Source organism: Platalea leucorodia (assembly GCF_965183815.1).
Source record: "Platalea leucorodia genome assembly, contig: HAP1_HAP1_SCAFFOLD_518, whole genome shotgun sequence".
NCBI classification, from domain to species: domain Eukaryota; kingdom Metazoa; phylum Chordata; class Aves; order Pelecaniformes; family Threskiornithidae; genus Platalea; species Platalea leucorodia.
In genome coordinates, this window is record NW_028121082.1 from 3933 (window position 1) to 31116 (window position 27184).

Below are 27184 nucleotides of genomic sequence, written 5' to 3' on the forward strand. Positions count from 1 at the left end.
CCCGCCCCTTTCCCCGTTCCCGCCGCTCATTGGCCACGCCCCTTTCCCCGCCCCTTTCCCAATCCCTCAACGGCCTGGCCCCGCCCCTTCCCCCGCTCCCGCCGCTCATTGGCCACGCCCCTTTCCCCGCCCCTTTCCCAATCCCTCAACGGCCTGGCCCCGCCCCTTCCCCCGCTCCCGCCGCTCATTGGCCCCGCCCCTTTCCCCGCCCCCTCCCCCCGCTCCCGCACCTCACTGGCCCCGCCCCTTCCCCCGCTCCCGCCGCTCATTGGCCCCGCCCCTTCCCCCCGCCCCCTCCCCGCCCGGCCCCGCCCCTTCCCCCCCGCCGCGGTGCATTGTGGGCGGAAGCGGCGGCGGCGCGGCCCCGCCAGCCAACATGGCCGCTCCGTGAGCGCTGCCCCCCCCCCCCCCCCTCCGCCGCCGCCGCCGCCGCCGCCGCCGCCCTCCGCCGCCCCCGGCCCGGCCCCGGGGGCGCCGCCGCGGCGGGGCCCGACCCGCGTTGTGCCCCCCCCCCCCCCCGCCGGGCCGCCGCCCCCATGGACAGGAACTACCCGGGCGCCGGTTTCGGGGACCCGCTGGCCGCCGGGCCCGGCTGGAGCTACGAGCGCTCCGCCAAGGCCAGGTGAGGGCCCGGCTGCGCGGGGAGGGGGCGCCGGGGGCGGGGGGACCGGGCAGCGGGGGCGGGGGGGCCGGGGGGGCTGGGCACCGGGGCACCGGGGGCTTGGGGTGCTGGGGACCGGGGGCTGGGGTGCTGAGGTACCGGTGCACCGGGGGCTGGGGTGCTGGGGACCGGGGGCTGGGGACCCGGGGTGCTGGGGTACCGGTGCACCAGGGGTTGGGGTGCTGGGATCCTGGTGCACCGGGTGCTGAGGTGCTGAGGTACCGGTGCACCGGGTGCTGAGGTGCTGGGGTACCGGTGCACCGGGTGCTGGGATCCCATTGCACCGGGTGTTGGGGTGCTGGGGACCCGGGGTGCTGGGATCCTGGTGCACCGGGTGCTGGGGTGCTGAGGTACCGGTGCACCGGGTGCTGAGGTGCTGGGGACCTGGGGTACCGGGGTGCTGGGGTGCCGGTGCACTGGGGCTTGGGGTGCTGGGACCCAATTGCACGGGGTGCTGGGGTGCTGGGGACCCGGGGTGCTGAGGTACCGGTGCAGCGGGTGCTGGGATCCTGGTGCACCGGGTGCTGGGGACCCGGGGTGCTGGGGTCCCGGTGCACTGGGTGCTGAGGTGCTGGAGTACCGGTGCACCAGGGGTTGGGGTGCTGGGATCCCGGGGCTTGGGGTGCTGGGACTCCATTGCACAGGGTGCTGGGGTACTGGTGCACCGGGTGCTGAGGTGCTGGGGTACCGGGGTGCTGGGGGTACCGGTGCACTGGGGCTTGGGGTGCTGGGACCCCATTGCACGGGGTGCTGGGGTGCTGGGGACCCGGGGTGCTGAGGTACCGGTGCAGCGGGTGCTGGGGTGCTGGGACCCCATTGCACCGGGTGCTGGGTTGCTGGGGACCCGGGGTGCTGGGGTCCCGGTGCAGTGGGTGCTGGGATCCTGGTGCACCGGGTGCTGGGGACCCGGGGTGCTGGGGTACCGGTGCAGTGGGTGCTGGGATCCCGGGGCACAGGGGTCTCCATGCACGGGGTGCTGGGATCCCGGGGCACCGGGTGCTGGTGCACTGGGTGCTGGGGTGCTGGGGCCCCGGTGCACCGGGGGCTGGGGTCCCATTGCACCGGGTGCTGGGGACCTGGGGTGCTGAGGTACCGGTGCAGTGGGTGCTGGGGTGCTGGGGTACCGGGGTGCAGGGGGACCGGTGCAGCGGGTGCTGGGGTGCTGGGATCCCATTGCACCGGGTGTTGGGGTACTGGGGACCCGGGGTGCTGGGATCCTGGTGCACCGGGTGCTGGGGTGCTGAGGTACCGGTGCACCGGGTGCTGAGGTGCTGGGGTACCGGGGCTTGGGGTGCTGGGATCCCATTGCACCGGGTGTTGGGGTTCCGGTGCACTGGGGCTTGGGGTGCTGGGACCCCATTGCACCGGGTGTTGGGGTGCTGGGGACCCGGGGTGCTGAGGTACCGGTGCAGCGGGTGCTGAGGTGCTGGGGTACCGGGGCTTGGGGTGCTGGGACCCCATTGCACCGGGTGTTGGGGTGCTGGGGACCCGGGGTGCTGAGGTACCGGTGCAGCGGGTGCTGGGATCCTGGTGCAGCGGGTGCTGAGGTACTGGGGTCCCGGTGCACCGGGGGTTGGGGTCCCGGTGCAGTGGGTGCTGGGATCCTGGTGCACCGGGTGCTGGGGACCCGGGGTGCAGGGGGACTGGTGCACCGGGGGCTGGGGTGCAGGGGTCCCGGGGTGCTGGGGTCTCTGTGCACCAGGGCTTGGGGTGCTGGGGTCCCGGTGCACCGGGTGCTGGGGTCCCAGGGTGCAAGGGTCTCCGTGCACCAGGACTTGGGGTGCAGGAGTGCTGGGGTCCCGGTGCACCGGGTGCTGGGGTGCTGGGGTCCCGGTGCACTGGGTGCTGGGGTGCTGGGGACCCGGGGTGCTGGGGCCCCGGTGCACCGGGTGCTGGGGTGCTGGGGCCCCGGTGCACCGGGTGCTGGGGTGCTGGGGTCCCGGTGCACTGGGTGCTGGGGTCCCATTGCGCCGGGTGCTGGGGACCCGCGATGCTGGGGTACTGGTGCACCGGGTGCTGGGGTACTGGGGTGCAGGGGCGTCCGTGCACCGGGACTTGGGGTGCTGGCGCCCTGCTTCAGCGGGTGCTGGGGTCCCGTTGCAGCGGGTGCAGCAGATTTGGGGTGCAGGGGTCCCGTTGCAGCGGGTGCTGAGGTGCCAGCGCCCAGGGGACTGGGGTGCACCGGGTGCCGGGGTGCAGGAGTAGTAGGGTGCTGGGGTCCCGGTGCACTGGGTGCTGGGGTCTCCGTGCAGCGGGGACCGGGGTGCTGGAGCCCCAGTGCCCCTGGTGCAGGAGTCCTGGGGTGCACTGGAACTTGGGGTGCTGGGGTCCCGGTGCAGCGGGTGCAGGGGTACCGGGGTGCAGGGGTCCTGTTGCACCGGGAATTGGGGTGCTGGGGTCCCGGTGCAGCGGGTGCAGGGGTACCGGGGTGCTGGGGCCCCATTGCACTGGGTGCTGGGGTGCTGGGGTCTCTGTGCACCGGGATTTGGGGTGCTGGGGTCCCGGTGCACCAGGATTTGGGGTGCTGGGGTCCCAGTGCCCCAGGGGGTTGGGGTGCTGGGGTCCCGGTGCACCAGGAATTGGGGTGCTGGGGTCCCGGTGCACTGGGTGCAGGAGTAGCAGGGTGCAGGGGTCCCGTTGCACTGGGTGCTGGGGTCCCGGTGCACCAGGATTTGGGGTGCTGGGGTCCCGGTGCAGCAGGGGGTTGGGGTGCTGGGGTCCCGGTGCACCGAGAGCTCGGGGTGCCGGTGCAGCGGGTGCAGGGGTACCGGGGTGCTGGGGTCTCCGTGCACCAGGACTTGGGGTTCTGGGGCGCCGGTGCACAGGGGATTGGGGTGCACCGGGTGCTGGGGTGCAGGGTCACCGGGTGCCGGGGTCCCGTTGCAGTGGGTGCAGCAGATTTGGGGTGCAGGGGGTCCCGGTGCACCGGGTGCAGGAGTGCCAGGGTCTCCGGGTGCCGGGGTGTCCGTGCACCAGGGACCGGGGTGCGCTGGGTGCTGGGGTGCCGGTGCACCGGGTGTTGGAGGACTGGGGTGCCGGGGCCCCGGTGCGCTGTCGCGCGGGTGCTGCGCGATTGTGCGTCGCGCGGCTGTTGCACGGCGCCGCCCGAACGCGTCTTGCGCGGCAGCTTCTCGCGCTGTTGGCCGTCCCGCCTGTCGCACGACTCCGGGCGTTCACGAGCGCGCGTCACGCCCGTCGCGCAGCTGCCGGAGCCGCGCGCTTGTGCGTCGCGCGTGGTGCGCGACCGCGGGCAGCGCACAACCGTACGTTGCACGGGGGGTAGGTGGCTCGCGGTTGCGCGGTTGCTTTGTTGGCGCGTCGCGCGTCTAAACAGCTCGCGACGGCGCGTTGGGGCTGTAGGCAGCTCACAACCGTACGGGACGGTTGTTGCGCGCTTGTAGGCAACTCACAACCGCGCGTTGCGGCTGTTGCGCGACTGTAGGCGGTTCCCCGCCGCGTATCGCGCCTGTTGTCCGCCTGCGGGCAGCTCGCGACTGCACGTTGTACCTGTTGCGTGACTGTAGGCGGTTCCCCACCGCGTGTCGCGCCTGTTGTCCGCCTGCAGGCAGCTTGCGATTGTGCGTCGCACGACTGTAGGCAGGTCGGGCAGCTCACAACCGCGCATCGGGCCTGTTGCGCGGCTGTAGGTGGTTCCTTGCCGCGTATCGCGCCCGTTGCGCGATTGTAGGCGGCTCCGTGTCGCGTTCCACGCCCGCCGCGTGCCGCTCACCGCCGCGCATCGCGCCTGTTGCGCGACGGCGTGCGGCTCCCTCGCGCCGGGGGCGGGGGTGCGAGGGCGGCGGGGGGGGGGGGTGCGCGGGGTGGGGGCGGGTGTGCAAGGGGGCGGCGAGTGTGCGAGGCGCTGACGGCCCTGTCCCCCCTCCCCAGCCTGGTGTACGGGGGTTCGCGGGCGTCGCACCCCGACCCCGACCTGCTGCACCGCCAGCCCTACGGTGCCCCGCACCCGCTCCAGGGCTATGCCGCCAACCACCACCCCGCAGGTACAGCCGCCACCGCGTCACCCGCGTCACCGCGTCACCCCAACACCGTGGCACCGCGACCTCGGGTCCCTTCGTCGCTGTGGCACCGCAGCCCTTCGTCCCCACGTCACCGCGACCCCGTGTCACCCCAACCCTGCAACACCCCAACCCTGCATCGCTGTGGCACCCCGTCACCTCGACCCCCGGTCCCTTCGTCACCCTGTCACCACGACACCGCAACCCCGTGGCACCGCAACCCTTGGTCCCCACGTCACCGCGACCCCGTGTCACCCCAACCCTGCAACACCCCAACCTTGCAACACCCCAACCCCGCATCGCTGTGGCACCCCAACCCCCGGTCCCTTCGTCACCCTGTCACCACGACACCGCAACCCCGTGGCACCGCAGCCCTTCGTCCCCACGTCACCGCGACCCCGTGTCACCCCAACCCTGCAACACCCCAACCCCGCATCGCTGTGGCACCCCGTCACCCCGACCCCCGGTCCCTTCGTCACCCTGTCACCGCGACACCGCAACCCCGTGGCACCGCAGCCCTTGGTCCCCACGTCACCGCGACCCCGTGTCACCCCAACCCCGCGTCACCGCGACCCCCAGTCCCTTCGTTACCGTGTCACCGCGGCACGCCAGCCATTTGTCCCTCTGTCACCCCGACCCGCTGTCACCCCAACTCCGTGGCACCATAATCCCAGGTCCCCCTGTCACCGCGTCACCGCAACGCCCCGACCCCGCAACACCTCAACCTTTTGTCCCCCTGTTGCTGTGTCACTGTGACTCCGTGTCACCGCGACCTCGCGTCACCCCAGCACCCCAACCCCGTGGCACCGCAGCCCTTTGTCCCCGTGTCACCGTGACCCCGTGTCACCCCAACCCTGCAGCACCGCGACCCTGGGTCCCTTTGTCACCGTGTCACCGCAACGCCCCAACCCCGTGGCACCGTAGCCCTTGGTCCCTGTGTCACCCCGACCCTGCGTCACCGTGACACCCCAGCCCCAGGTCCCTTTGTCACCATGACCCCACGGTCCCTGGGTCCCTTTGTCACCGCGACCCCGTGGTTCCCACGTCCCCGTGTCACTTTGTCACCACGTCCCCATGTCACCGTGACCCCGTGTCACCGGCTCCCTTCATCCCTGGGGTCCCCTTGTCCCCCTGTCACCGTGACCCCGCGGTCCCCGTGTCCCTTCATTGCTGCAGCCCCCTGTCACCAGGGTCCCCGTGTCCCCGTGTCCTTGTCCCCCCACGTCTGTCTGTCTCTGCGGGGGCCCCCACGTCCCCACACCCTCATCCGTGTCCCTGTGTCCCCATGGTCGCACCGGTGTCCCCTCGCTCGCATCTGTGTCCCCATCCCTGCGTCCCTGTCCTCCACCGGTGTCCCCGCGGTGTCCCCAACCCGTCCCCCACTCCCTGGGGAAGCAGGGCCACCGGTGTCCCCGTGGTGTCCCCGAGCTGTCCCCGCGTGTCCCCTGGGAAGCAGGGCCACCGGTGTCCCCGAGCTGTCCCCAAGCTGTCCCCACGGTGTCCCCAACCCGTCCCCCACTCCCGGGGGAAGCAGGGCCACCGGTGTCCCTGAGCTGTCCCCAACCTGTCCCCCCGTGTCCCCGGGGAAGCAGGGCCACCGGTGTCCCCAACCTGTTCCCCACTCCCGGGGGAAGCAGGGCCACCGGTGTCCCCGAGCTGTCCCCCGTGTCCCCTGGGAAGCAGGGCCACCAGTGTCCCCACGGTGTCCCCGAGCTGTCCCCCCGTGTCAGCAGGGGAAGCAGGGCCACCGGTGTCCCCGCGGTGTCCCCGAGCTGTCCCCCCGTGTCCCCTGGGAAGCAGGGCCACCGGTGTCCCCGCGGTGTCCCCAACCTGTCCCCTGGGGAGCCATGGCCACAATGTCCCCCCGGCATTCCCAACCTGTCCCCCGGGGAAGCGGGGCCACTGGTGTCCCTGCGGTGTCCCCGCGGTGTCCCCGAGCTGTCCCCCCGTGTCCCCGGGGAAGCGGGGCCAGCGATGTCCCCACGGTGTCCCCGCGGTGTCCCCGAGCTGTCCCCCCGTGTCCCCTGGGAAGCGGGGCCAGCGGTGTCCCTGCGGTGTCCCCGAGCTGTCCCCCCGTGTCCCCTGGGAAGCGGGGCCAGCGGTGTCCCTGCGGTGTCCCCGAGCTGTCCCCCCGTGTCCCGGGGGAAGCGGGGCCAGCGGTGTCCCCGCGGTGTCCCCGAGCTGTCCCCCCGTGTCCCCCGGGGAAGCGGGGCCAGCGGTGTCCCCGTGGTGTCCCCGCGGTGTCCCCGAGCTGTCCCCCCGTGTCCCCGGGGGAAGCGGGGCCAGCGGTGTCCCCGCGGTGTCCCCGAGCTGTCCCCCCGTGTCCCGGGGGAAGCGGGGCCAGGGGTGTCCCCGCGGTGTCCCCGAGCTGTCCCCCTGTGTCCCCGGGGAAGCAGGGCCACCGGTGTCCCCGAGCTGTCCCCCCGTGTCCCGGGGGAAGCGGGGCCAGCGATGTCCCCGCGGTGTCCCCGCGGTGTCCCCGAGCTGTCCCCCCGTGTCCCCAGGGCTGTCGGGGCTCTTCGAGACGGGGCTGCACCACGCGGGCGGCGCGGCGCCCGACGCCTCCGTCATGAACCTCATCTCGGCGCTGGAGTCGCGGGCGCCGCAGCCCGGCCCCTCCGCCTCCTCCCTGCTCTCCCAGTTCCGAACCCCCTCCTGGCAGACTGGTGGGTCTGGGGGGCCCGATCCTGACCCTGGGGGGGGGGGGTCCTGTCCTGCCCGGGGGGGTCCTGTCCTGGCTGTGGAGGGTCCCGTCCTGCCCCGGGGGGGTCCTGTCCTGCCCTGGGGGGGGGGTCCTGTCCTGCCCAGGGTTGGTCCTGTCCTGCCCGGGGGGGTCCTGTCCTGCTCTGGGGGGGGGTCCTGTCCTGCCCCGGGGGGGTCCTGTCCTGCTCTGGGGGGGTCCTGTCCTGCTCTGGGGGGGTCCTGTCCTGCCCCGGGGGGTCCTGTCCTGCCCCGGGGGGGTCCTGTCCTGCCCTGGGAGGGTCCTGTCCTGCTCTGGGGGGTCCTGTCCTGCCCCGGGGGGGTCCTGTCCTGCTCTGTGAGGGTCCTGTCCTGCCCTGGGGGGGGTCCTGTCCTGCTCTGGGGGGGTCCTGTCCTGCCCCAGGGGGGTCCTGTCCTGCCCCGGGAGGGTCCTGTCCTGCCCTGGGGGGTCCTGTCCTGCCCTGGGGGGGTCCTGTCCTGCTCTGGGGGGGTCCTGTCCTGCCCGGGGGGGTCCTGTCCTGCCCCGGGAGGGTCCTGTCCTGCCCTGGGGGGTCCTGTCCTGCCCCGGGGGGTCCTGTCCTGCCCCGGGGGGGTCCTGTCCTGCTCTGGGGGGGTCCTGTCCTGCCCCGGGGGGTCCTGTCCTGCCCCGGGGGGGTCCTGTCCTGCCCTGGGAGGGTCCTGTCCTGCTCTGGGGGGTCCTGTCCTGCCCCGGGGGGGTCCTGTCCTGCTCTGTGAGGGTCCTGTCCTGCCCTGGGGGGGGTCCTGTCCTGCTCTGGGGGGGTCCTGTCCTGCCCCAGGGGGGTCCTGTCCTGCCCCGGGAGGGTCCTGTCCTGCCCTGGGGGGTCCTGTCCTGCCCTGGGGGGGTCCTGTCCTGCTCTGGGGGGGTCCTGTCCTGCCCGGGGGGGTCCTGTCCTGCCCCGGGAGGGTCCTGTCCTGCCCTGGGGGGTCCTGTCCTGCCCCGGGGGGTCCTGTCCTGCCCCGGGGGGGTCCTGTCCTGCTCTGGGGGGGTCCTGTCCTGCCCCGGGGGGGTCCTGTCCTGCCCGGGGGTGTCCTGTCCTGCCCTGGGGGGGTCCTGTCCTGCCTGGGGGGGTCCTGTCCTGCTCTGGGGGGGTCCTGTCCTGCCCTGGGGGGGTCCTGTCCTGCCCCGGGGGGGTCCTGTCCTGCCCCGGGGGCTGTGACCTGCCCCAGAGGGCCCCCGTTTGCCCCGAGCAGGCCACCGTCCACCCCGGGGGTTCCCCACTTGCCCCAGGGCATCCCCGCTTGCCCCAGGGGGGTCCCCACTTGCCCCAGGCAGCTTCTACTTGCCCCAGGGGGGTCCCCACTTGCCCCGGGGGGGTCCCCACTTGCCCCAGGGAGATTCTACTTGCCCCAGGGGTGTCCCCACTTGCCCCAGGGAGCTTCTACTTGCCCCAGGCAGCTTCTATGTAACCAGGGCGTCCCCACTTGCCCCAGGGGGGTCCCGATGTACCCCAGGGTATCCCCACTTGCCCCAGGGAGCTTCTACTTGCCCCAGGCAGCTTCTACTTGCCCTAGGGGTGTCCCCATGTACCCAGGGTGTCCCCACTTGCCCCAGGCAGCTTTTACTTGCCCCAGGGGGGTCCCCACTTGCCCCAGGCAGCTTCTACTTGCCCCAGGGGTGTCCCCATGTACCCAGGGCGTCCCCACTTGCCCCAGGCAGCTTTTACTTGCCCCAAGGGGGTCCCCACTTGCCCCAGGCAGCTTCTACTTGCCCCAGGGGTGTCCGCATGTACTGAGGGTGTCCCCACTTGCCCCGGGCAGCTTTTACTTGCCCCAAGGGGGTCCCCACTTGCCTCAGGGAGCTTCTACTTGCCCCAGGCAGCTTCTACGTACCCAGGGCATCCCCACTTGCCCCAGGCAGCTTCTACTTGCCCCAGGGAGCTTCTACTTGCCCCAGGCAGCTTCTACGTACCCAGGGCGTCCCCACTTGCCCCGGGGGGGTCCCCACATACCCGGGCTGTCCCCACTTGCCCCAAGCAGCTTTTACTAGCCCCCCCGGGGGCCATCTCACCTCCTTTCTCTCCCTCCCCGCAGCCATGCACACGCCGGCGCCGGCCGAACTCTTCATCTCGGGAGCTTTGCCGGGTTCGGGCACCTTCCCCTCCTCCTCGGCGCTCAGCGCCTACCAGCACCCGGCCTCCTTCAGCGGGCGCAGCTTCCCGGTCAGCTCGCCGCTCAGCTTGCCCGAGGCCGCCTTCAGCCCCGGCTCCAACGGCCTCCTCTCCCCGCACGACCCCCTCCTCCACATCAAACCCACCCAACCCAGCGTTCCCTCCTCTCTGGGATTCGAACGCCTCGGCAGCGCCGTTTTAGGTTCCGGTTTACCGGCGCAAGGTTCGGCGTATCGAGGACCGCCCAGTTCTTCCCAGTTTAACCTGCTTTCCGCTCCCTTAGCCGCTCCGGCGGAACAACCGGCTCAACTCTACAACGCTTCGGTTTTCGGCGGCGGCGGCGGCGGGGATCGGGCCGTCCCGCGCCAAGACAGCGTCATCAAGCACTACCAGCGACCGGCGGGCGCGCAGCCGCAGCTCCCGCCGGCGGCGCACAGCCTCCAGCACTACCTGAGCTGCGGCGGTACCTACCAGCAAATGCCGCACCGCGCCGCCCTCTCCTGCAGCCCTTTGGGGGAACAATCCCCCGCCAGTTCCGAGGGTTCTCAACAACCCCCCAAAAACGCCCCGGCTCCTCGACCCGAACCGACGCAAAGTTATCGCCCCATCATTCAATCGCCGGCGTATTCCGGCGGTAGCGGCGGCGGCGGCGGCGGCGGCGGCGGCGGCACCGGCGGCGGCGGCAACGGCGGTACCAAATCCAAGAGTTATTCGGCTTCGCGTCAGACCCCTCGCTCCACCGCCACCCCCAAGTGCCAAAGCAGCTACACCCCCAGCACCCCCAAACCCAGCTCCGTCATCGCCAGCCAATCCCCCGCTTATTCTCCTGGCCAACCCCAAAATTTGTTAGCCATGGGGCCGACGGCCGGCTACGGCACCAACCCGCCGGCTCCTCAGAACCTGGGGGCCGGCGGGCAAGGCGCCGGGGGCTTCAGCGGCGGGCAGGGGGGGGATTTGGGGGGCAAAGCCCCCAGTTACCCAGCCGGGGGGCAAGGCGGGGGGCCGGGGGGCCAGGGCGGGCAGGGCTTACAACCCTGCGTCAGCCAAGGTCAAACGTATTCCCCCGAGCAGCTCCAGGCGTTGCCGTACGGGGTCCAACCCGAGGGGGGCCAGGCGGCGGCGTACGGCCCCCCGGCCCCCTCCCAGGGTTTGCCCACTGCCAGTCCTTCCCTCAGCTACAGCACCGGCCACTCGCCCGCCATGCCGGCCCCCTTGCCCTACGCCGGCTTGGGGGCTTCCAGCCCCTCGCCCATCATCCGACCCCTTCAATCCCCGCCGGCCGCTCGCCCCCAGAGCGGGGCGTCGCCGGGCCAATCCCAAAAATACCTGGGATCCGTTTTATCCCCTTCTTTTATGACACCGGGATACGGGGGAGCTCCGGGGGGGTTGGAACGCCCTCCCCCCGCCTTCGGGAAAGGAGGGAAAGGGGAAGCGGAGCTGTTGGCCGCCGAACGGAGCGAGGACGAGGATTTTCTCATCCAACACCTCCTGCAAGCCCCCAGCCCGCCCCGCGGGCCGGCCGAGGGGCTGGGGGCCTGCGAGGAGCGGGGGGGGGCCGGGAAGGGCTTGGGGGGCTACGGGGGGCTGGGGAAGGCGGAGGAGAGGTATCAGCTGCAGAGCGTGATCCGGCCCAATTCCAACCTGGAAGGGCCGGCGGCTTTGGAATTGGCTCTTTTAAAGGAAAAGAAAAAACCCGAGCGAGGGAAGGAATATCGGGGGGCCGGCGGGGGGGCCGGCGCGGGGGGCGAGGGGCTAGCGGCCACCTCGGTGGTCCATTACGGCCACCAGCCCCCTCCCCTCGATTCCTACGGGCAGGAATTGAAAAAACCGGCCGAGCACATGGCCGGCGGCAAGGAACTGGGGCAACCCCACGCTTACTTGCCCAAGACCCCCGAACACGGGCGACTGGTGGCCGAGGGCCCCCCCTTGGAGCCCCACGGGCTCCTGTTGGATCCCCCCCCCGAACTGGGACCGGTCCCGGTGGTCCCGGTGGCCGTACCGGTACCGGGGGGGTCTCTTCTCCCCTCCGTCCTGACCCACACCCAAAGTCAGCTTCACCCCCGCGCCAAGGGCAGACCCCCCCTCGACGTTCACCTCTTGGAGCAACAACGGATGCCGCCCCCGCCGCCCCCGCCCCCGCCGCCGCCGCCGGCCCCCCCGGCCCCCCCGGCCCCGCCGGCCGCCCCCTCCCCCCAACTCCTCTTAGAAGCCCACCTCCACCAAGCCCACGTCCGTTCGCAGGGGCTGGACCCCCAAGCCCCCCCGCCGTTGCCCCCCGAGCCCATGGAGGTGTTGCCGGCCCCCCAGGAGATCCAAGACTTTTTGGAACCCCCCTTAGGGTTGGAACCGCATTTGGGACAAGGCGGGGGGGTACAAGGACCCCCCGGGCACCTCCTGGACCCCGAAGGGGGGCCGTCGGTGGCCCCCGCGTCGCTGGAAGCCAAGGACCAGTTCGCCGAAGGGGGGAGCCCGGCGGGGGGGAAGGGTCGCTTCGTCCCCCTGACCTCCATTTGCTTCCCCGACGCTTTGCTCCAGGACGAAGACCGGGGTTTTTTCCCCGGGATGGAGGACATGTTCGGTCCCCCCCCCGAAGATTTCCCCAAGAGCGCCGAGGAAGAGGAGGAGGAAGGCAACGGGGGGTTAGAAACCCGTCCCGAAGGGCTGAAGGCTCCCCCTTACGACATGGGGCAGAGTTACCCCGCTTTCTGCCCCGCCGACGGGGCGAGCGGCGAAGCCCCCGCCTTGGGGTTGGAACCCCCCAAACACGAGTTACCCTCCACCGTCAACGCCGAACCCTTGGGCCTGATCCAGAGCACGGGCGAGGGGACCAAACCCCCCCTCGCCGCTCCTCTTTTTTGCTCTTCCAAACCCAAAAAGCTGCTCAAAACCTCTTCCTTCCACCTCCTCCGCAAGCGGGATCCCTTCCCGCCCCCCAAAAAAACCTACGCCCAGGAGTACGAATTCGAGGACGACGAGGACAAAGCCGACGTCCCCGCCGATATCCGCCTCAACAGCCGCCGCCTGCCCGATCTCCTGCCCGACCTCATCTCCAGCTGCCGAGCCCGACCCAGCCTCAGCCCCATGGGCGACATCGATTTTTGTCCCCATCCCGGACCCCATCCCGGACCCAAAAAACGAGGGCGCAAACCCACCAAACCCAAACGCGAGGGACCCCCGAGACCCCGGGGACGACCCCGGATCCGACCCTTGGCCGATCCCCCCGGTCTCCTGGCTCCCGACGGACCCAAAAAACCCCGAGGACGAGGACGGGGACGGGGGAAGAAGGGCGGCGAGGAGGGGGCCGACGGCAACGGCCTCGAGCCCCTCAAGCCCCTCAAGGTGAGGATTTGGGGGGGGGTTTTGGGGTGCTGGGGGGTCTTGGGAGGCAGAGGTTGGGGGGAAAAGGGGGTTTTGGGGGGTTCCCCCGGTCCGTTGCCTCCCAGTAGCCCCCAAAAGCCCCATGGATGGGGATGGGAATGGCTTGGAGCCCCTCAAGCTCCCCAAGGTGAGGATTTGGGGGGCTTTGAGGGGGTTTTGGGGTGCTGGGGGGTCTTGGGAGGCAGAGGTTGGGGGGAGAAGGGGGTTCTGGGGGGTTCCTCCTCGTCCGTTGCCTCCCAGTGGCCCCCAAAAGCCCCATGGATGGGGATGGCCATGGCTTGGAGCCCCTCAAGCTCCCCAAGGTGAGGATTTGGGGGGCTTTGAGGGGGTTTTGGGGTGCTGGGGGGTGCTGGGGGGTCTTGGGAGGCAGAGGTTGGGGGGAAAAGGGGGTTTTGGGGGTTTTTGGGGGGTTCCCCCTGGTCCGTTGCCTCCCAGTGGCCCCCAAAAACCCCATGGATGGGGATGGGAATGGCTTGGAGCCCCTCAAGCTCCCCAAGATGAAGATTTGGGGGGGTTTGAGGGGGTTTTGGGGTGCTGGGGGGTCTTGGGAGGCAGAGGTTGGGGGGAAAAGGGGGTTTTGGGGCTTTTTGGGGGGTTCCCCCTGGTCCGTTGCCTCCCAGTGGCCCCCAAAAACCCCATGGATGGGGATGGCCATGGCTTGGAGCCCCTCAAGCTCCCCAAGGTGAAGATTTGGGGGGCGTTGGGGGGTTTTGGGGTGCTGGGGGGTCTTGGGAGGCAGAGGTTGGGGGGAAAAGGGGGTTTTGGGGCTTTTTGGGGGGTTCCTCCTTGTCCGTTGCCTCCCCGTAACCCCCAAAAGCCCCATGGATGGGGATGGGAATGGCTTGGAGCCCCTCAAGCTCCCCAAGGTGAGGATTTGGGGGGCTTTGAGGGGGTTTTGGGGTGCTGGGGGGTGCTGGGGGGTCTTGGGAGGCAGAGGTTGGGGGGAAAAGGGGGTTTTGGGGCTTTTTGGGGGGTTCCCCCGGTCCGTTGCCTCCCAGTGGCCCCAAAAAGCCCCAGGGTTAGAGATGGCCATGGCTTGGAGCCCCTCAAGCTCCCCAAGGTGAGGATTTGGGGGGGTTTGGGGGGTTTTGGGGTGCTGGGGGGTCTTGGGAGGCAGAAGTTGGGGGGAAAAGGGGGTTTTGGGGGGTTCCTCCTCGTCCGTTGCCTCCCAGTAACCCCCAAAAGCCCCATGGGTGGGGATGGCCATGGCTTGGAGCCCCTCAAGCTCCCCAAGGTGAGGATTTGGGGGGGTTTGGGGGGTTTTGGGGTGCTGGGGGGTCTTGGGAGGCAGAGGTTGGGGGGAAAAGGGGGTTTTGGGGCTTTTTGGGGGGTTCCCAATGGTCGTCTGCCCTCTGATGGCCCCCAAAAGTCCCCATGGATGGGGATGGGAATGGCTTGGAGCCCCTCAAGCCCCTCAAGGTGAGGATTTGGGGGGCGTTGGGGGATTTTGGGGTGCTGGGGGGTGCTGGGGGGTGCTGGGGGGTCTTGGGAGGCAGAAGTTGGGGGGCAAGGGGATATTTGGGGGGGTCCCAGTTGCCCTTGGGCCATTGGGGGGCACTGGTCAGTATTGGGGGGAGCCTAGGGGTGATTGTTGGGGCGCTGGGAGGAGCTGGGGGACACTGGAATGTACTGGGGGGGGCACTGGTCAGTATTGGGGGGAGTCTAAGGGTGATTGTTGGGGCACTGGGAGGAACTGGGGGACACTGGAATGTACTGGGGGGGCACTGGTCAGTATTGGGGGGAGTCTAAGGGTGATTGTTGGGGCACTGGGAGGAACTGGGGGACACTGGAATGTACTGGGGGGGCACTGGTAAGTACCGGGGGGCTCGTTAGTGTGTGGTACAAGGGGTTACTGGAGTACTGGGAGCTGTTGGGGGCACTGGGAGCTCCTGGGGGTTACTGGTAAGTACTGGGGGGCTCTGAGAGTGTTTAGGGCATGAGAGGACAATTGGGGCACTGGGAGCTCCTGGGGGAGCACTGGGAGCTCCTGGGGGGACACTGGGAGATACTGGGGGCACTGGGAGCTCCTTAGGGGGCACTGGGAGCTCCTGAGGGGCACTGGGAGATACTGGGAGGTAGTGGGGGGGCACAGGGAGATACTGGGGGCACTGGGAGCTCCTGGGGGAGCACTGGGAGATACTGGGGGGACACTGGGAGATACTGGGGGCACTGGGAGCTCCTTAGGGGGCACTGGGAGCTCCTTGGGGTGCACTGGGAGATACTGGGAGATACTGGGGGGGCACAGGGAGATACTGGGGGCACTGGGAGCTCCTGGGGGAGCACTGGGAGATACTGGGGGGACACTGGGAGATACTGGGGGCACTGGGAGCTCCTTAGGGGGCACTGGGAGATACTGGGGGGCACTGGGAGCTCCTGAGGGGCACTGGAAGATAATGGAGAGCACTGGCAGATCCTGGGGGGGCACTGGGATATACTGGGGGGACACTGGGAGATACTGGGGGCACTGGGAGCTCCTGAGGGGCACTGGGAGATACTGGGGGGCACTGGGAGCTCTTGAGGGGCACTGGAAGATAATGGGGGGCACTGGATGCTCCTGGGGGGGCACTGGATGCTCCTGGGGGGCACTGGGAGATACTGGGGGGACACTGGGAGATACTGGGGGCACTGGGAGCTCCTTAGGGGGCACTGGGAGCTCCTTGGGGTGCACTGGGAGATACTGGGAGATACTGGGGGGGCACAGGGAGATACTGGGGGCACTGGGAGCTCCTGGGGGAGCACTGGGAGATACTGGGGGGACACTGGAAGATAATGGAGAGCACTGGCAGATCCTGGGGGGGCACTGGGAGCTCCTGGGGGTCACTGGGAGATACTGGGGGGCACTGGATGCTCCGGGGGTGGCACTGGATGCTCCTGGGGGGCACTGGGAGATGATGGGGGGCACTGGGAGATGATGGGGGCACTGGGAGCTCCTGGGGGGCACTGGAAGATAATGGGGGGCACTGGATGCTCCTGGGGAGGCACTGGGAGCTCCTGGGGGGCACTGGGAGATACTGGGGTGGCACTGGATGCTCCTGGGGGTCACTGGGAGATGATGGGGGGCACTGGGAGATGATGGGAGGCACTGGGAGCTCCTGGGGGCACTGGGAGATGATGGGAGGCACTGGGAGCTCCTGGGGGGCACTGGGAGATGATGGGAGGCACTGGGAGATCCTGGGCAGCACTGGGAGCTCCTGAGGGGCACTGGGAGCTCCTGGGGGGCACTGGGAGATACTGGGGTGGCACTGGATGCTCCTGGGGGTCACTGGGAGATGATGGGGGGCACTGGATGCTCCTGGGGAGGCACTGGGAGATACTGGGGTGGCACTGGGAGCTCATGGGGGACACTGGGAGATAATGGGGGGCACGGGATGCTCCTGGGGAGGCACTGGGAGCTCCTGGGGGGGCACTGGGAGCTCCTGAGGGTCACTGGGAGATGATGGGGGGCACTGGGAGATACTGGGGTGGCACTGGGAGCTCCTGGGGGACACTGGGAGATAATGGGGGGCACGGGATGCTCCTGGGGAGGCACTGGGAGCTCCTGGGGGGGCACTGGGAGCTCCTGGGGGGCACTGGGAGATGATGGGGGGCACTGGGAGATACTGGGGGGGCACTGGGAGCTCCTGGGGGACACTGGGAGATGATGGGGGGCACGGGATGCTCCTGGGGAGGCACTGGGAGCTCCTGGGGGGGCACTGGGAGATACTGGGGGGCACTGGGAGATGATGGGGGGCACTGGGAGATACTGGGGGGGCACTGGGAGCTCCTGTGGCCCCCAGTCCACCCCGGGGAGCCCCCTAACGCCCCCCCCCCCCCCCCCCCCAGATCAAGCTGGCGATGCCGAAGGCGGGGGAGGGCCCGCTGCCCTCGGAAGGGGGGGTTCCCCCCGGGCCGGGCGCCCCTCCCCCCGCCCCCGACCCCCCCCTCGACACCACCCAGACGCGCGAACGCATCAAGCAGAAAATCAAGGAGGTGGAGGAGAAGCAACCGGAGATGAAGTCGGGGTTCATGGCTTCCTTCCTGGATTTCCTCAAATCCGGCAAACGCCAGGCCCTGCCCCCCCCCGCCGCCGCCGCCAGCCCCTCCAAGACCCCCCGCGCCCCCCCCGCCGCCGCCCCCTTCGCCGTCGGCCCCCCGCTATTACCGGGGGGGCTGGAAGGGACGGAGAGCGAGGGTTTGGTCATGGCGTGTCCCAGTCCCTGCAAACGCCTGGACGAGGAGCTGAAACGCAACCTGGAGACGCTGCCGTCCTTCTCCTCCGACGAGGAAGACTCCGTCAGCAAGAACCAGGACCTGCAGAAGAGCATCTCCTCCGCCATCTCCGCCCTCTACGACCCCGCCGACCGCAAGGACCCCGACCCCGCCGGTGGGTGGGCGCTTCGCCGGACGGCGCCGTCCCCCTCCCCCCAACGCTCCTTTTCCTCCGGGGGGGATCCGGAGGGATCGACCTGGGAGCCCCCGGGACCCATAGGGACCTCCTGGGACCCATAGAGAGCTCCTGGGACCCATAGGGACCTCCCGGGACCCATAGAGAGCTCCTGGGACCCATAGGGACCTCCCGGGATCCATAGGGACCTCCTGGGATCCATAGAGAGCTCCTGGGACCCATAGAGAGCTCCTGGGATCCATAGGGACCTCCCGGGACCCATAGAGAGCTCCTGGGACCCATAGGGACCTCCCGGGATCCATAGGGACCTCCTGGGATCCATAGAGACCTCCTGGGACCCATAGAGAGCTCCTGGGATCCATAGGGACCTCCCGGGATCCATAGAGACCTCCCGGGACCCATAGAGAGCTCCTGGGACCCATAGGGACCTCCCGGGATCCATAGGGACCTCCTGGGATCCATAGAGACCTCCTGGGACCCATAGAGAGCTCCTGGGATCCATAGGGACCTCCCGGGACCCATAGAGAGCTCCTGGGACCCATAGGGACCTCCCGGGATCCATAGGGACCTCCTGGGATCCATAGAGAGCTCCTGGGACCCATAGAGAGCTCCTGGGATCCATAGGGACCTCCCGGGACCCATAGAGAGCTCCTGGGACCCATAGGGACCTCCCGGGATCCATAGGGACCTCCTGGGATCCATAGAGACCTCCTGGGACCCATAGAGAGCTCCTGGGATCCATAGGGACCTCCTGGGATCCATAGAGAGCTCCTAGGACCCATAGGGACCTCCCGGGATCCATAGAGAGCTCCCGGGACCCATAGAGAGCTCCTGGGATCCATAGGGACCTCCTGGGATCCATAGGGACCTCCCGGGACCCATAGAGAGCTCCTGGGCCCCATAGAGAGCTCCCGGGATCCATAGGGACCTCCCGGGACCCATAGAGAGCTCCTGGGCCCCATAGAGAGCTCCCGGGATCCATAGGGACCTCCCGGGACCCATAGGGACCTCCTGGGACCCATAGAGAGCTCCTGGGACCCATAGGGACCTCCTGGGATCCATAGAGAGCTCCTGGGACCCATAGGGACCTCCCGGGATCCATAGGGACCTCCTGGGATCCATAGAGACCTCCTGGGACCCATAGAGAGCTCCTGGGATCCATAGGGACCTCCCGGGATCCATAGAGACCTCCTGGGATCCATAGAGAGCTCCTGGGCCCCATAGAGAGCTCCTGGGATCCATAGGGACCTCCTGGGATCCATAGAGAGCTCCTGGGACCCATAGGGACCTCCCGGGATCCATAGAGACCTCCTGGGCCCCATAGGGACCTCCTGGGACCCATAGAAACCTCCTGGGACCCATAGGGACCTCCTGGGACCCATAGAGAGCTCCTGGGAGCCCCCGGGATCCATAGAGAGCTCCCGGGATCCATAGAGAGCTCCTGAGACCCATAGAGAGCTCCTGGGACCCATAGAGAGCCCCTGGGAGCCCCTGGGACCCATAGTGACCTGCTGGGCCCCATAGCGACCTCTTAGGTGTCCGTGGCACCCATAGAGATCTTCTGGGAGCCGTAAAGACCTCCTGGGAGCCACTGCGACCCGTAGGAACCTCCTGGGTGCCCCTGGGACCCTCCTGGGCCCATAGGGACCCCCCCCAGGGACCCTGGGACCCTCCTGGGGGGGTGGGTGCCCCTGGGACCCTCCTGGGCCCATAGGGACCCCCCCCAGGGACCCTGGGACCCTCCTGGGGGGGTGGGTGCCCCTGGGACCCTCCTGGGCCCATAGGGACCCCCCCCAGGGACCCTGGGACCCCCGGGACCCTCCTGGGGGGCTGGGTGCCCCTGGGACCCCCCTGGGCCCATAGGGACCCCCCCCAGGGACCCCTGGGACCCTCCTGGGGGGCTGGGTGCCCCTGGGACCCCCCTGGGCCCATAGAGACCCCCCCCAGGGACCCTGGGACCCTCCTGGGGGGGTGGGTGCCCCTGGGACCCTCCTGGGCCCATAGAGACCCCCCCCAGGGACCCTGGGACCCTCCTGGGGGGGTGGGTGCCCCTGGGACCCTCCTGGGCCCATAGAGACCCCCCCCAGGGACCCTGGGACCCTCTTGGGGGGGTGGGTGCCCCTGGGACCCACCTGGCCCCATAGAGACCCCCCCCAGGGACCCTGGGACCCTCCTGGGGGGCTGGGTGCCCCTGGGACCCCCCAGGGACCCCTGGGACCCTCCTGGGGGGGCTGGGTGCCCCTGGGACCCTCCTGGGCCCATAGGGACCCCCCCTAGAGACCCCTGGGACCCTCCTGGGGGGCTGGGTGCCCCTGGGACCCCCCAGGGACCCCCGGGACCCTCCTGGGGGGCTGGGTGCCCCTGGGACCCTCCTGGGCCCATAGGGACCCCCCCCAGGGACCCCCGGGACCCTCCTGGGGGGCTGGGTGCCCCTGGGACCCTCCTGGGCCCATAGAGACCCCCCCCAGGGACCCCTGGGACGCTTCTGGGGGGGCTGGGTGCCCCTGGGACCCTCCTGGGCCCATAGAGACCCCCCCCAGGGACCCCTGGGACCCTCCTGGGGGGCTGGGTGCCCCTGGGACCCCCCAGGGACCCCCGGGACCCTCCTGGGGGGCTGGGTGCCCCTGGGACCCTCCTGGGCCCATAGAGACCCCCCCCAGGGACCCCCGGGACCCTCCTGGGGGGCTGGGTGCCCCTGGGACCCTCCTGGGCCCATAGAGACCCCCCCCAGGGACCCCTGGGACCCTCCTGGGGGGCTGGGTGCCCCTGGGACCCTCCTGGGCCCATAGAGACCCCCCCCAGGGACCCCTGGGACCCTCCTGGGGTGGTGGGTACCCCTGGGACCCCCCCGGGACCCTCCTGGGGGGCTGGGTGCCCCTGGGACCCTCCTGGCCCCATAGGGACTCCCCCCAGGGACCCCCGGGACCCTCCTGGGGGGGTGGGTGCCCCTGGGACCCCCCAAACCCTTGGTGAAGGAGCCCCCATTGTGCCCCCCCCCCCCCGCTGTCCCCTGACCCCCCCCCCACCCCGTGTCCCCCTCCAGACGTCCCCCCGCCGGAGGAGAAGCCCCCGAGCCCCGCGCCCTCGGAGAGCTCCCAGCCCGACCCCCCCGCCCCGGTGGCTACGGTGACTTCGGTGGCCCCAGCGTCCCCCCCGGTGGCCAAAGCCCCCCCCGAGCCGGTGGCCCCCGCCTCCCCCGAGCGGGAGGAGCCCGAGGACTCGCGGCCGCTTCATCTGGCCAAGAAACAGGAGACGGCGGCCGTCTGCGGGGACACCGACGAGGACGAGGCCGAGAGCGGCGGGGAGGGCATCTTCCGCGAGAGGGACGAGTTCGTCGTCCGCGTGGAGGACATCCAGGCTCTCAAGGTGGGCACTGGGAGGCACTGGGAGGCAGTGGGAGGCACTGGGAGGCAGGAAGAGGCAGTGGGAAGGGGACTGGGAGCACTGGGAGGCACTGGGAGAGGAGCTGGAGAGCACTTTCCATGAGAGAAACAAGTTTGTTGTGTGCGTGGAGGACATCCAGGCTCTTATGGTGGGCACTGGGAGGGACTGGGAGGCACTGGGAGGCACTGGGAGGCAGGAAGAGGCAGTGGGAAGGGGACTGGGAGCACTGGGAGGCACTGGGAGAGGAACTGGAGGGCATCTTCCATGAGAGAAACAAGTTTGTTGTGTGCGTTGAGGACATCCAGGCTCTTATGGTGGGCACTGGGAGGCACTGGGAGGCACTGGGAGTCAGGAGAAAGCACTAGGAGAGGGACTGGGAGCACTGGGAGGCACTGGGAGGCAGGAAAAGGCAGTGGGAAGGGGACTGGGAGCACTGGGAGCACTGGGAGGGGGACTGGAGGGCATCTTCCGCGAGAGGGACGAGTTTGTCGTCCGCGTGGAGGACATCCAGGCTCTCAAGGTGGGCACTGGGAGGCACTGGGAGGCACTGGGAGTCAGGAGAAAGCACTAGGAGAGGGACTGGGAGCACTGGGAGGCACTGGGAGGCAGGAAAAGGCAGTGGGAAGGGGACTGGGAGCACTGGGAGGCACTGGGAGAGGAGCTGGAGGGCATCTTCCATGAGAGAAACAAGTTTGTCGTCCGCGTGGAGGACATCCAGGCTCTCAAGGTGGGCACTGGGAGGGACTGGGAGGCACTGGGAGGCACTGGGAGGCAGGAAGAGGCACTGGGAGCACTGGGAGGGGGACTGGAGGGCATCTTCCGCGAGAGGGACGAGTTCATCGTCCGCGTGGAGGACATCCAGGCTCTCAAGGTGGGCACTGGGAGGCACTGGGAGGCAGTGGGAGGCACTGGGAGGCAGGAAGAGGCAGTGGGAAGGGGACTGGGAGGCACTGGGAGCACTGGGAGGCACTGGGAGGGGGACTGGAGGGCATCTTCCGCGAGAGGGACGAGTTCGTCGTCCGTGTGGAGGACATCCAGGCTCTCAAGGTGGGCACTGGGAGGCACTGGGAGGCAGTGGGAGGCACTGGGAGGCAGGAAGAGGCAGTGGGAAGGGGACTGGGAGCACTGGGAGGCACTGGGAGAGGAGCTGGAGAGCACTTTCCATGAGAGAAACAAGTTTGTTGTGTGCGTGGAGGACATCCAGGCTCTTATGGTGGGCACTGGGAGGGACTGGGAGGCACTGGGAGGCACTGGGAGGCAGGAAGAGGCAGTGGGAAGGGGACTGGGAGCACTGGGAGGCACTGGGAGAGGAACTGGAGGGCATCTTCCATGAGAGAAACAAGTTTGTTGTGTGCGTTGAGGACATCCAGGCTCTTATGGTGGGCACTGGGAGGCACTGGGAGGCACTGGGAGTCAGGAGAAAGCACTAGGAGAGGGACTGGGAGCACTGGGAGGCACTGGGAGGCAGGAAAAGGCAGTGGGAAGGGGACTGGGAGCACTGGGAGCACTGGGAGGGGGACTGGAGGGCATCTTCCGCGAGAGGGACGAGTTTGTCGTCCGCGTGGAGGACATCCAGGCTCTCAAGGTGGGCACTGGGAGGCACTGGGAGGCACTGGGAGTCAGGAGAAAGCACTAGGAGAGGGACTGGGAGCACTGGGAGGCACTGGGAGGCAGGAAAAGGCAGTGGGAAGGGGACTGGGAGCACTGGGAGGCACTGGGAGAGGAGCTGGAGGGCATCTTCCATGAGAGAAACAAGTTTGTCGTCCGCGTGGAGGACATCCAGGCTCTCAAGGTGGGCACTGGGAGGGACTGGGAGGCACTGGGAGGCACTGGGAGGCAGGAAGAGGCACTGGGAGCACTGGGAGGGGGACTGGAGGGCATCTTCCGCGAGAGGGACGAGTTCATCGTCCGCGTGGAGGACATCCAGGCTCTCAAGGTGGGCACTGGGAGGCACTGGGAGGCAGTGGGAGGCACTGGGAGGCAGGAAGAGGCAGTGGGAAGGGGACTGGGAGGCACTGGGAGCACTGGGAGGCACTGGGAGGGGGACTGGAGGGCATCTTCCGCGAGAGGGACGAGTTCGTCGTCCGTGTGGAGGACATCCAGGCTCTCAAGGTGGGCACTGGGAGGCACTGGGAGGCACTGGGAGGCACTGGGAGGCAGGAAGAGGCAGTGGGAAGGGGACTGGGAGCACTGGGAGGCACTGGGAGAGGAGCTGGAGAGCACTTTCCATGAGAGAAACAAGTTTGTTGTGTGCGTGGAGGACATCCAGGCTCTTATGGTGGGCACTGGGAGGGACTGGGAGGCACTGGGAGGCACTGGGAGGCAGGAAGAGGCAGTGGGAAGGGGACTGGGAGCACTGGGAGGCACTGGGAGAGGAACTGGAGGGCATCTTCCATGAGAGAAACAAGTTTGTTGTGTGCGTTGAGGACATCCAGGCTCTTATGGTGGGCACTGGGAGGCACTGGGAGGCACTGGGAGTCAGGAGAAAGCACTAGGAGAGGGACTGGGAGCACTGGGAGGCACTGGGAGGCAGGAAAAGGCAGTGGGAAGGGGACTGGGAGCACTGGGAGCACTGGGAGGGGGACTGGAGGGCATCTTCCGCAAGAGGGACGAGTTCGTCGTCCGCGTGGAGGACATCCAGGCTCTCAAGGTGGGCACTGGGAGGCACTGGGAGGCACTGGGAGGCACTGGGAGTCAGGAGAAAGCACTAGGAGAGGGACTGGGAGCACTGGGAGGCACTGGGAGGCAGGAAAAGGCAGTGGGAAGGGGACTGGGAGCACTGGGAGGCACTGGGAGAGGAGCTGGAGGGCATCTTCCATGAGAGAAACAAGTTTGTTGTGTGCATGGAGGACATCCAGGCTCTCAAGGTGGGCACTGGGAGGGACTGGGAGGCACTGGGAGGCACTGGGAGGCAGGAAGAGGCACTGGGAGCACTGGGAGGGGGACTGGAGGGCATCTTCCGCGAGAGGGACGAGTTCATCGTCCGCGTGGAGGACATCCAGGCTCTCAAGGTGGGCACTGGGAGGCACTGGGAGGCACTGGGAGGCACTGGGAGGCAGGAAGAGGCAGTGGGAAGGGGACTGGGAGCACTGGGAGGCACTGGGAGAGGAGCTGGAGGGCATCTTCCATGAGAGAAACAAGTTTGTTGTGTGCATGGAGGACATCCAGGCTCTCAAGGTGGGCACTGGGAGGGACTGGGAGGCAGTGGGAGGCACTGGGAGGCAGGAAGAGGCACTGGGAGCACTGGGAGGGGGACTGGAGGGCATCTTCCGCGAGAGGGACGAGTTCGTCGTCCGCGTGGAGGACATCCAGGCTCTCAAGGTGGGCACTGGGAGGCACTGGGAGGCACTGGGAGGCACTGGGAGGCAGGAAGAGGCAGTGGGAAGGGGACTGCAAGGCCTCGGGAGGGCCCAGGAGAGTTACTGGTGCTTCCTGGGAGGCACTGGGAGAGGGTCTAGGTGAGACTGGGAGTCAGGAGGAGGCACTGGGAGGCACTGGGAGTCAAGAGGAGGCATTGGGAGACACTGGGAGGCACTGGGAGTCAGGAGGAGGCACTGGGAGAGGGACTGGGAGGCATTGGGAGGGCCCAGTAGAGTTACTGGTGCTTCCTGGGAGGCACTGGGAGAGGGTCTAGGTGGGACTGGGAGACACTGGAAGGCACTGGGAGTCAGGAGGAGGCACTGGGAGAGGGACCACAAGGCCTCGGGAGGGCCCAGTAGAGTTACTGGTGCTTACTGGGAGGCACTGGGAGAGGATCTAGGTGAGACTGGGAGTCAGGAGGAGGCACTGGGAGGCACTGAGAGTCAAGAGGAGGCATTGGGAGACACTGGGAGGCACTGGGAGTCAGGAGGAGGCACTGGGAGAGGGACTGGGAGGCATTGGGAGGGCCCAGTAGAGTTACTGGTGCTTCCTGGGAGGCACTGGGAGAGGGTCTAGGTGGGACTGGGAGTCAGGAGAAGGCACTGGGAGGCACTGGGAGGCACTGGGAGTCAGGAGGAGGCACTGGGAGAGGGACTGCAAAGCATTGGGATGGCCCCGTGCTTACTGGTGCTTACTGGGAGGCACTGGGATGTACTGGGAGAAGGACTGCAAGGCATCGGGAGGGCCCAGTAGAGTTACTGGTGCTTCCTGGGAGGCACTGGGAGAGGGTCTAGGTGAGACTGGGAGACACTGGGAGGCACTGGGAGTCAGGAGGAGGCACTGGGAGAGGGACTGCAAGGCATTGGGATGGCCCAGTAGAGTTACTGGTGCTTACTGGGAGGCACTGGGAGAGGGACCGCAAGGCCTCGGGGGGGCGGGGGGGGTCTGGGGGGGGCGGGGTCAGGTTTGGGGGGGTCGGGGGGATCTGGGGGGGTCGGGGTCAGGGTTGGGGGGGCGGGCTCAGTTTGGGGGGGTCAGGGGGATCTGGGGGGGTCGGGGTCAGATTTGGGGGGGCGGCTCAGGTTGGGGGGGGCGGGGGGGTCTGGGGGGGCAGGGTCAGGTTTGGGGGGGCAGGGTCAGTTTGGGGGGGCGGGGGGGTCTGGGGGGGTCGGGGTCAGGTTTGGGGGGGCAGGGTCAGGTTTGGGGGGTCGGGGTCAGATTTGGGGGGGTCGGGGGGGAATTGGGGGGGTCGGGGTCAGGTTTGGGGGGACAGGGGGGTCTGGGGGGGTGGGGGGGCTCGGGGTCAGGTTTGGGGAGGCGGGGGGGGTCTGGGGGGGTCGGGGTCAGATTTGGGGGGTCTGGGGGGTTGGGGTCAGGTTTGGGGGGGCGGGGGGGGTCTGGGGGTGTCAGGGGGGGACTGGGGGGCGGGGTCAGGTTTGGGGGGGTCTGGGGGGGTCAGGGTCAGGTTTGGGGGGGTCGGGGTCAGGTTTGGGGGGGACAGGGTCAGATTTGGGGGCTCAGGGTCAGGTTTGGGGGGTCAGGGTCAGTTTGGGGGGGCGGGGGGGTCTGGGGGGGTCGGGGTCAGGTTTGGGGGGGTCGGGGGGGAATTGGGGGGCTCGGGGTCAGGTTTGGGGGGGCGGGGGGGTCTGGGGGGGTCGGGGTCAGGTCTGGGGGGGTCAGGGTCAGGTTTGGGGGCTCGGGGTCAGGTTTGGGGGGTCAGGGGGGATCTGGGGGGGCTCGGGGTCAGGTCCGGGGGGGTGGGGGTGAGGTCGGGGGGGTCAGGTTTTGGGGTGCAGCCCCCCCGTGACCCCCCCGCGGCAGCTGGCGCTGCAGACGGGCCGGGAGCCCCCCCCGATTTGGCGGGTGCAGAAGGCGCTGCTGCAGAAGTTCACCCCCGAGATCAAGGACGGGCAGCGGCAGTTCTGCGCCACCAGCAACGTGAGTGGGGGCCCCCCGAAACCGGGGACCCCCCCCGGAACCGGGGGGACCCCCCCCCGAAACTGGGGACCCCCCCCGAAAAGCTGGGACCCCCCCCCGAAAATGGGCACCCCTCCGAAATCTGGGAAACCCCCCCCAAAAAGCTGGGACCCCCCCCAAAACCTGGGAGCCCCCCCGAAAAGCTGGGACCCCCCCCAAAACCGGGGACCCCCCCGAAATCTGGGGACCCCCCCCCCGAAAAGCTGGAACCCCCCCCCAAAACTGTGGATCCCCCCCCGAAAAGCTGGGACCCCCCTGAAAATGGACACCCCCCCCGAAATCTGGGAAACCCCCCCAAAAAGCTGGGACCCCCCAAAACCTGTGAGCCCCCCCAAAAACTGGACCCCCCCAAAATCTGGGAACACCCCCAAAAAGCTGGGACCCCCCCCAAAACCGGGGATCCCCCCCCGAAAAGCTGGGACCCCCCCAAAACCGGGGACCCCCCCGAAATCTGGGAACCCCCCCAAAAAGCTGGGACCCCCCCCCAAAACCGGGGATCCCCCCCCTAAAAGAGGGAAAAGCCCCCCCAAAAGGGAGGGGACCCCCCCCCAAAATGGGACCCCCTGGGAGATTGGGGGACCCCTGGGGGGGGTCCTGGGGGTTTTTGGGGTGCGGGGGGGCCCTGGGGGGGGTCATGGGGGTTTTGGGGTGTGGGGGGTCCCTGGGGGTATTGGGGGGTCCCTGGGGGGGGGTGCCGGGGGTTTTGGGGTGCGGGGGGGTCCCTGGGGGTATTGGGGGGTCCCTGGGGCGGTGCCGGGGGTTTTGGGGTGCGGGGGGGTCCCTGGGGGTATTTGGGGGTCCCTGGGGGTTTTGGGGTGCGGGGGGGTCCCTGGGGGTATTTGGGGATCCCGGGGGGGGTCCTGGGTATTTTGGGGTGCTGGGGGGTCCCTGGGGGTATTTGGGGGTCCCTGGGGGTTTTTGGGGTGCGGGGGGTCCCTGGGGGTATTGGGGGGTCCCTGGGGGGGTGCCGGGGGTTTTGGGGTCCCCCCTGACCCCCCCGTGCCCCCCCAGTACCTGGGGTACTTCGGGGACGCCAAGAACCGGTACCAGCGCCTGTACGTCAAGTTCCTGGAGAACGTCAACAAGAAGGACTACGTGCGGGTCTGCTCCCGCAAGCCCTGGCACCGGCCCCTGGCCGCCGTCAGGTGGGGGTGCGGGGACATCGGGGACATCGGGGACACTGGGGACATCGGGG

The 27184-nt window shown here is 69.0% G+C and overlaps 1 protein-coding gene across 1 annotated transcript; it reads left to right on the forward strand.

Moving 5' to 3' along the window:
* Positions 1–534: 534 nt before the first annotated feature.
* Positions 535–27184, forward strand: PRR12 (proline rich 12; the record flags this gene model as incomplete). The annotated part of the gene is made up of 8 exons (XM_082339183.1): positions 535–622; positions 4550–4662; positions 7182–7343; positions 9430–12845; positions 16707–17247; positions 20312–20634; positions 25834–25950; positions 27001–27184. Coding segments are annotated over exons 1-8 (4942 nt in total), but the record flags the coding sequence as incomplete, so codon positions are not given.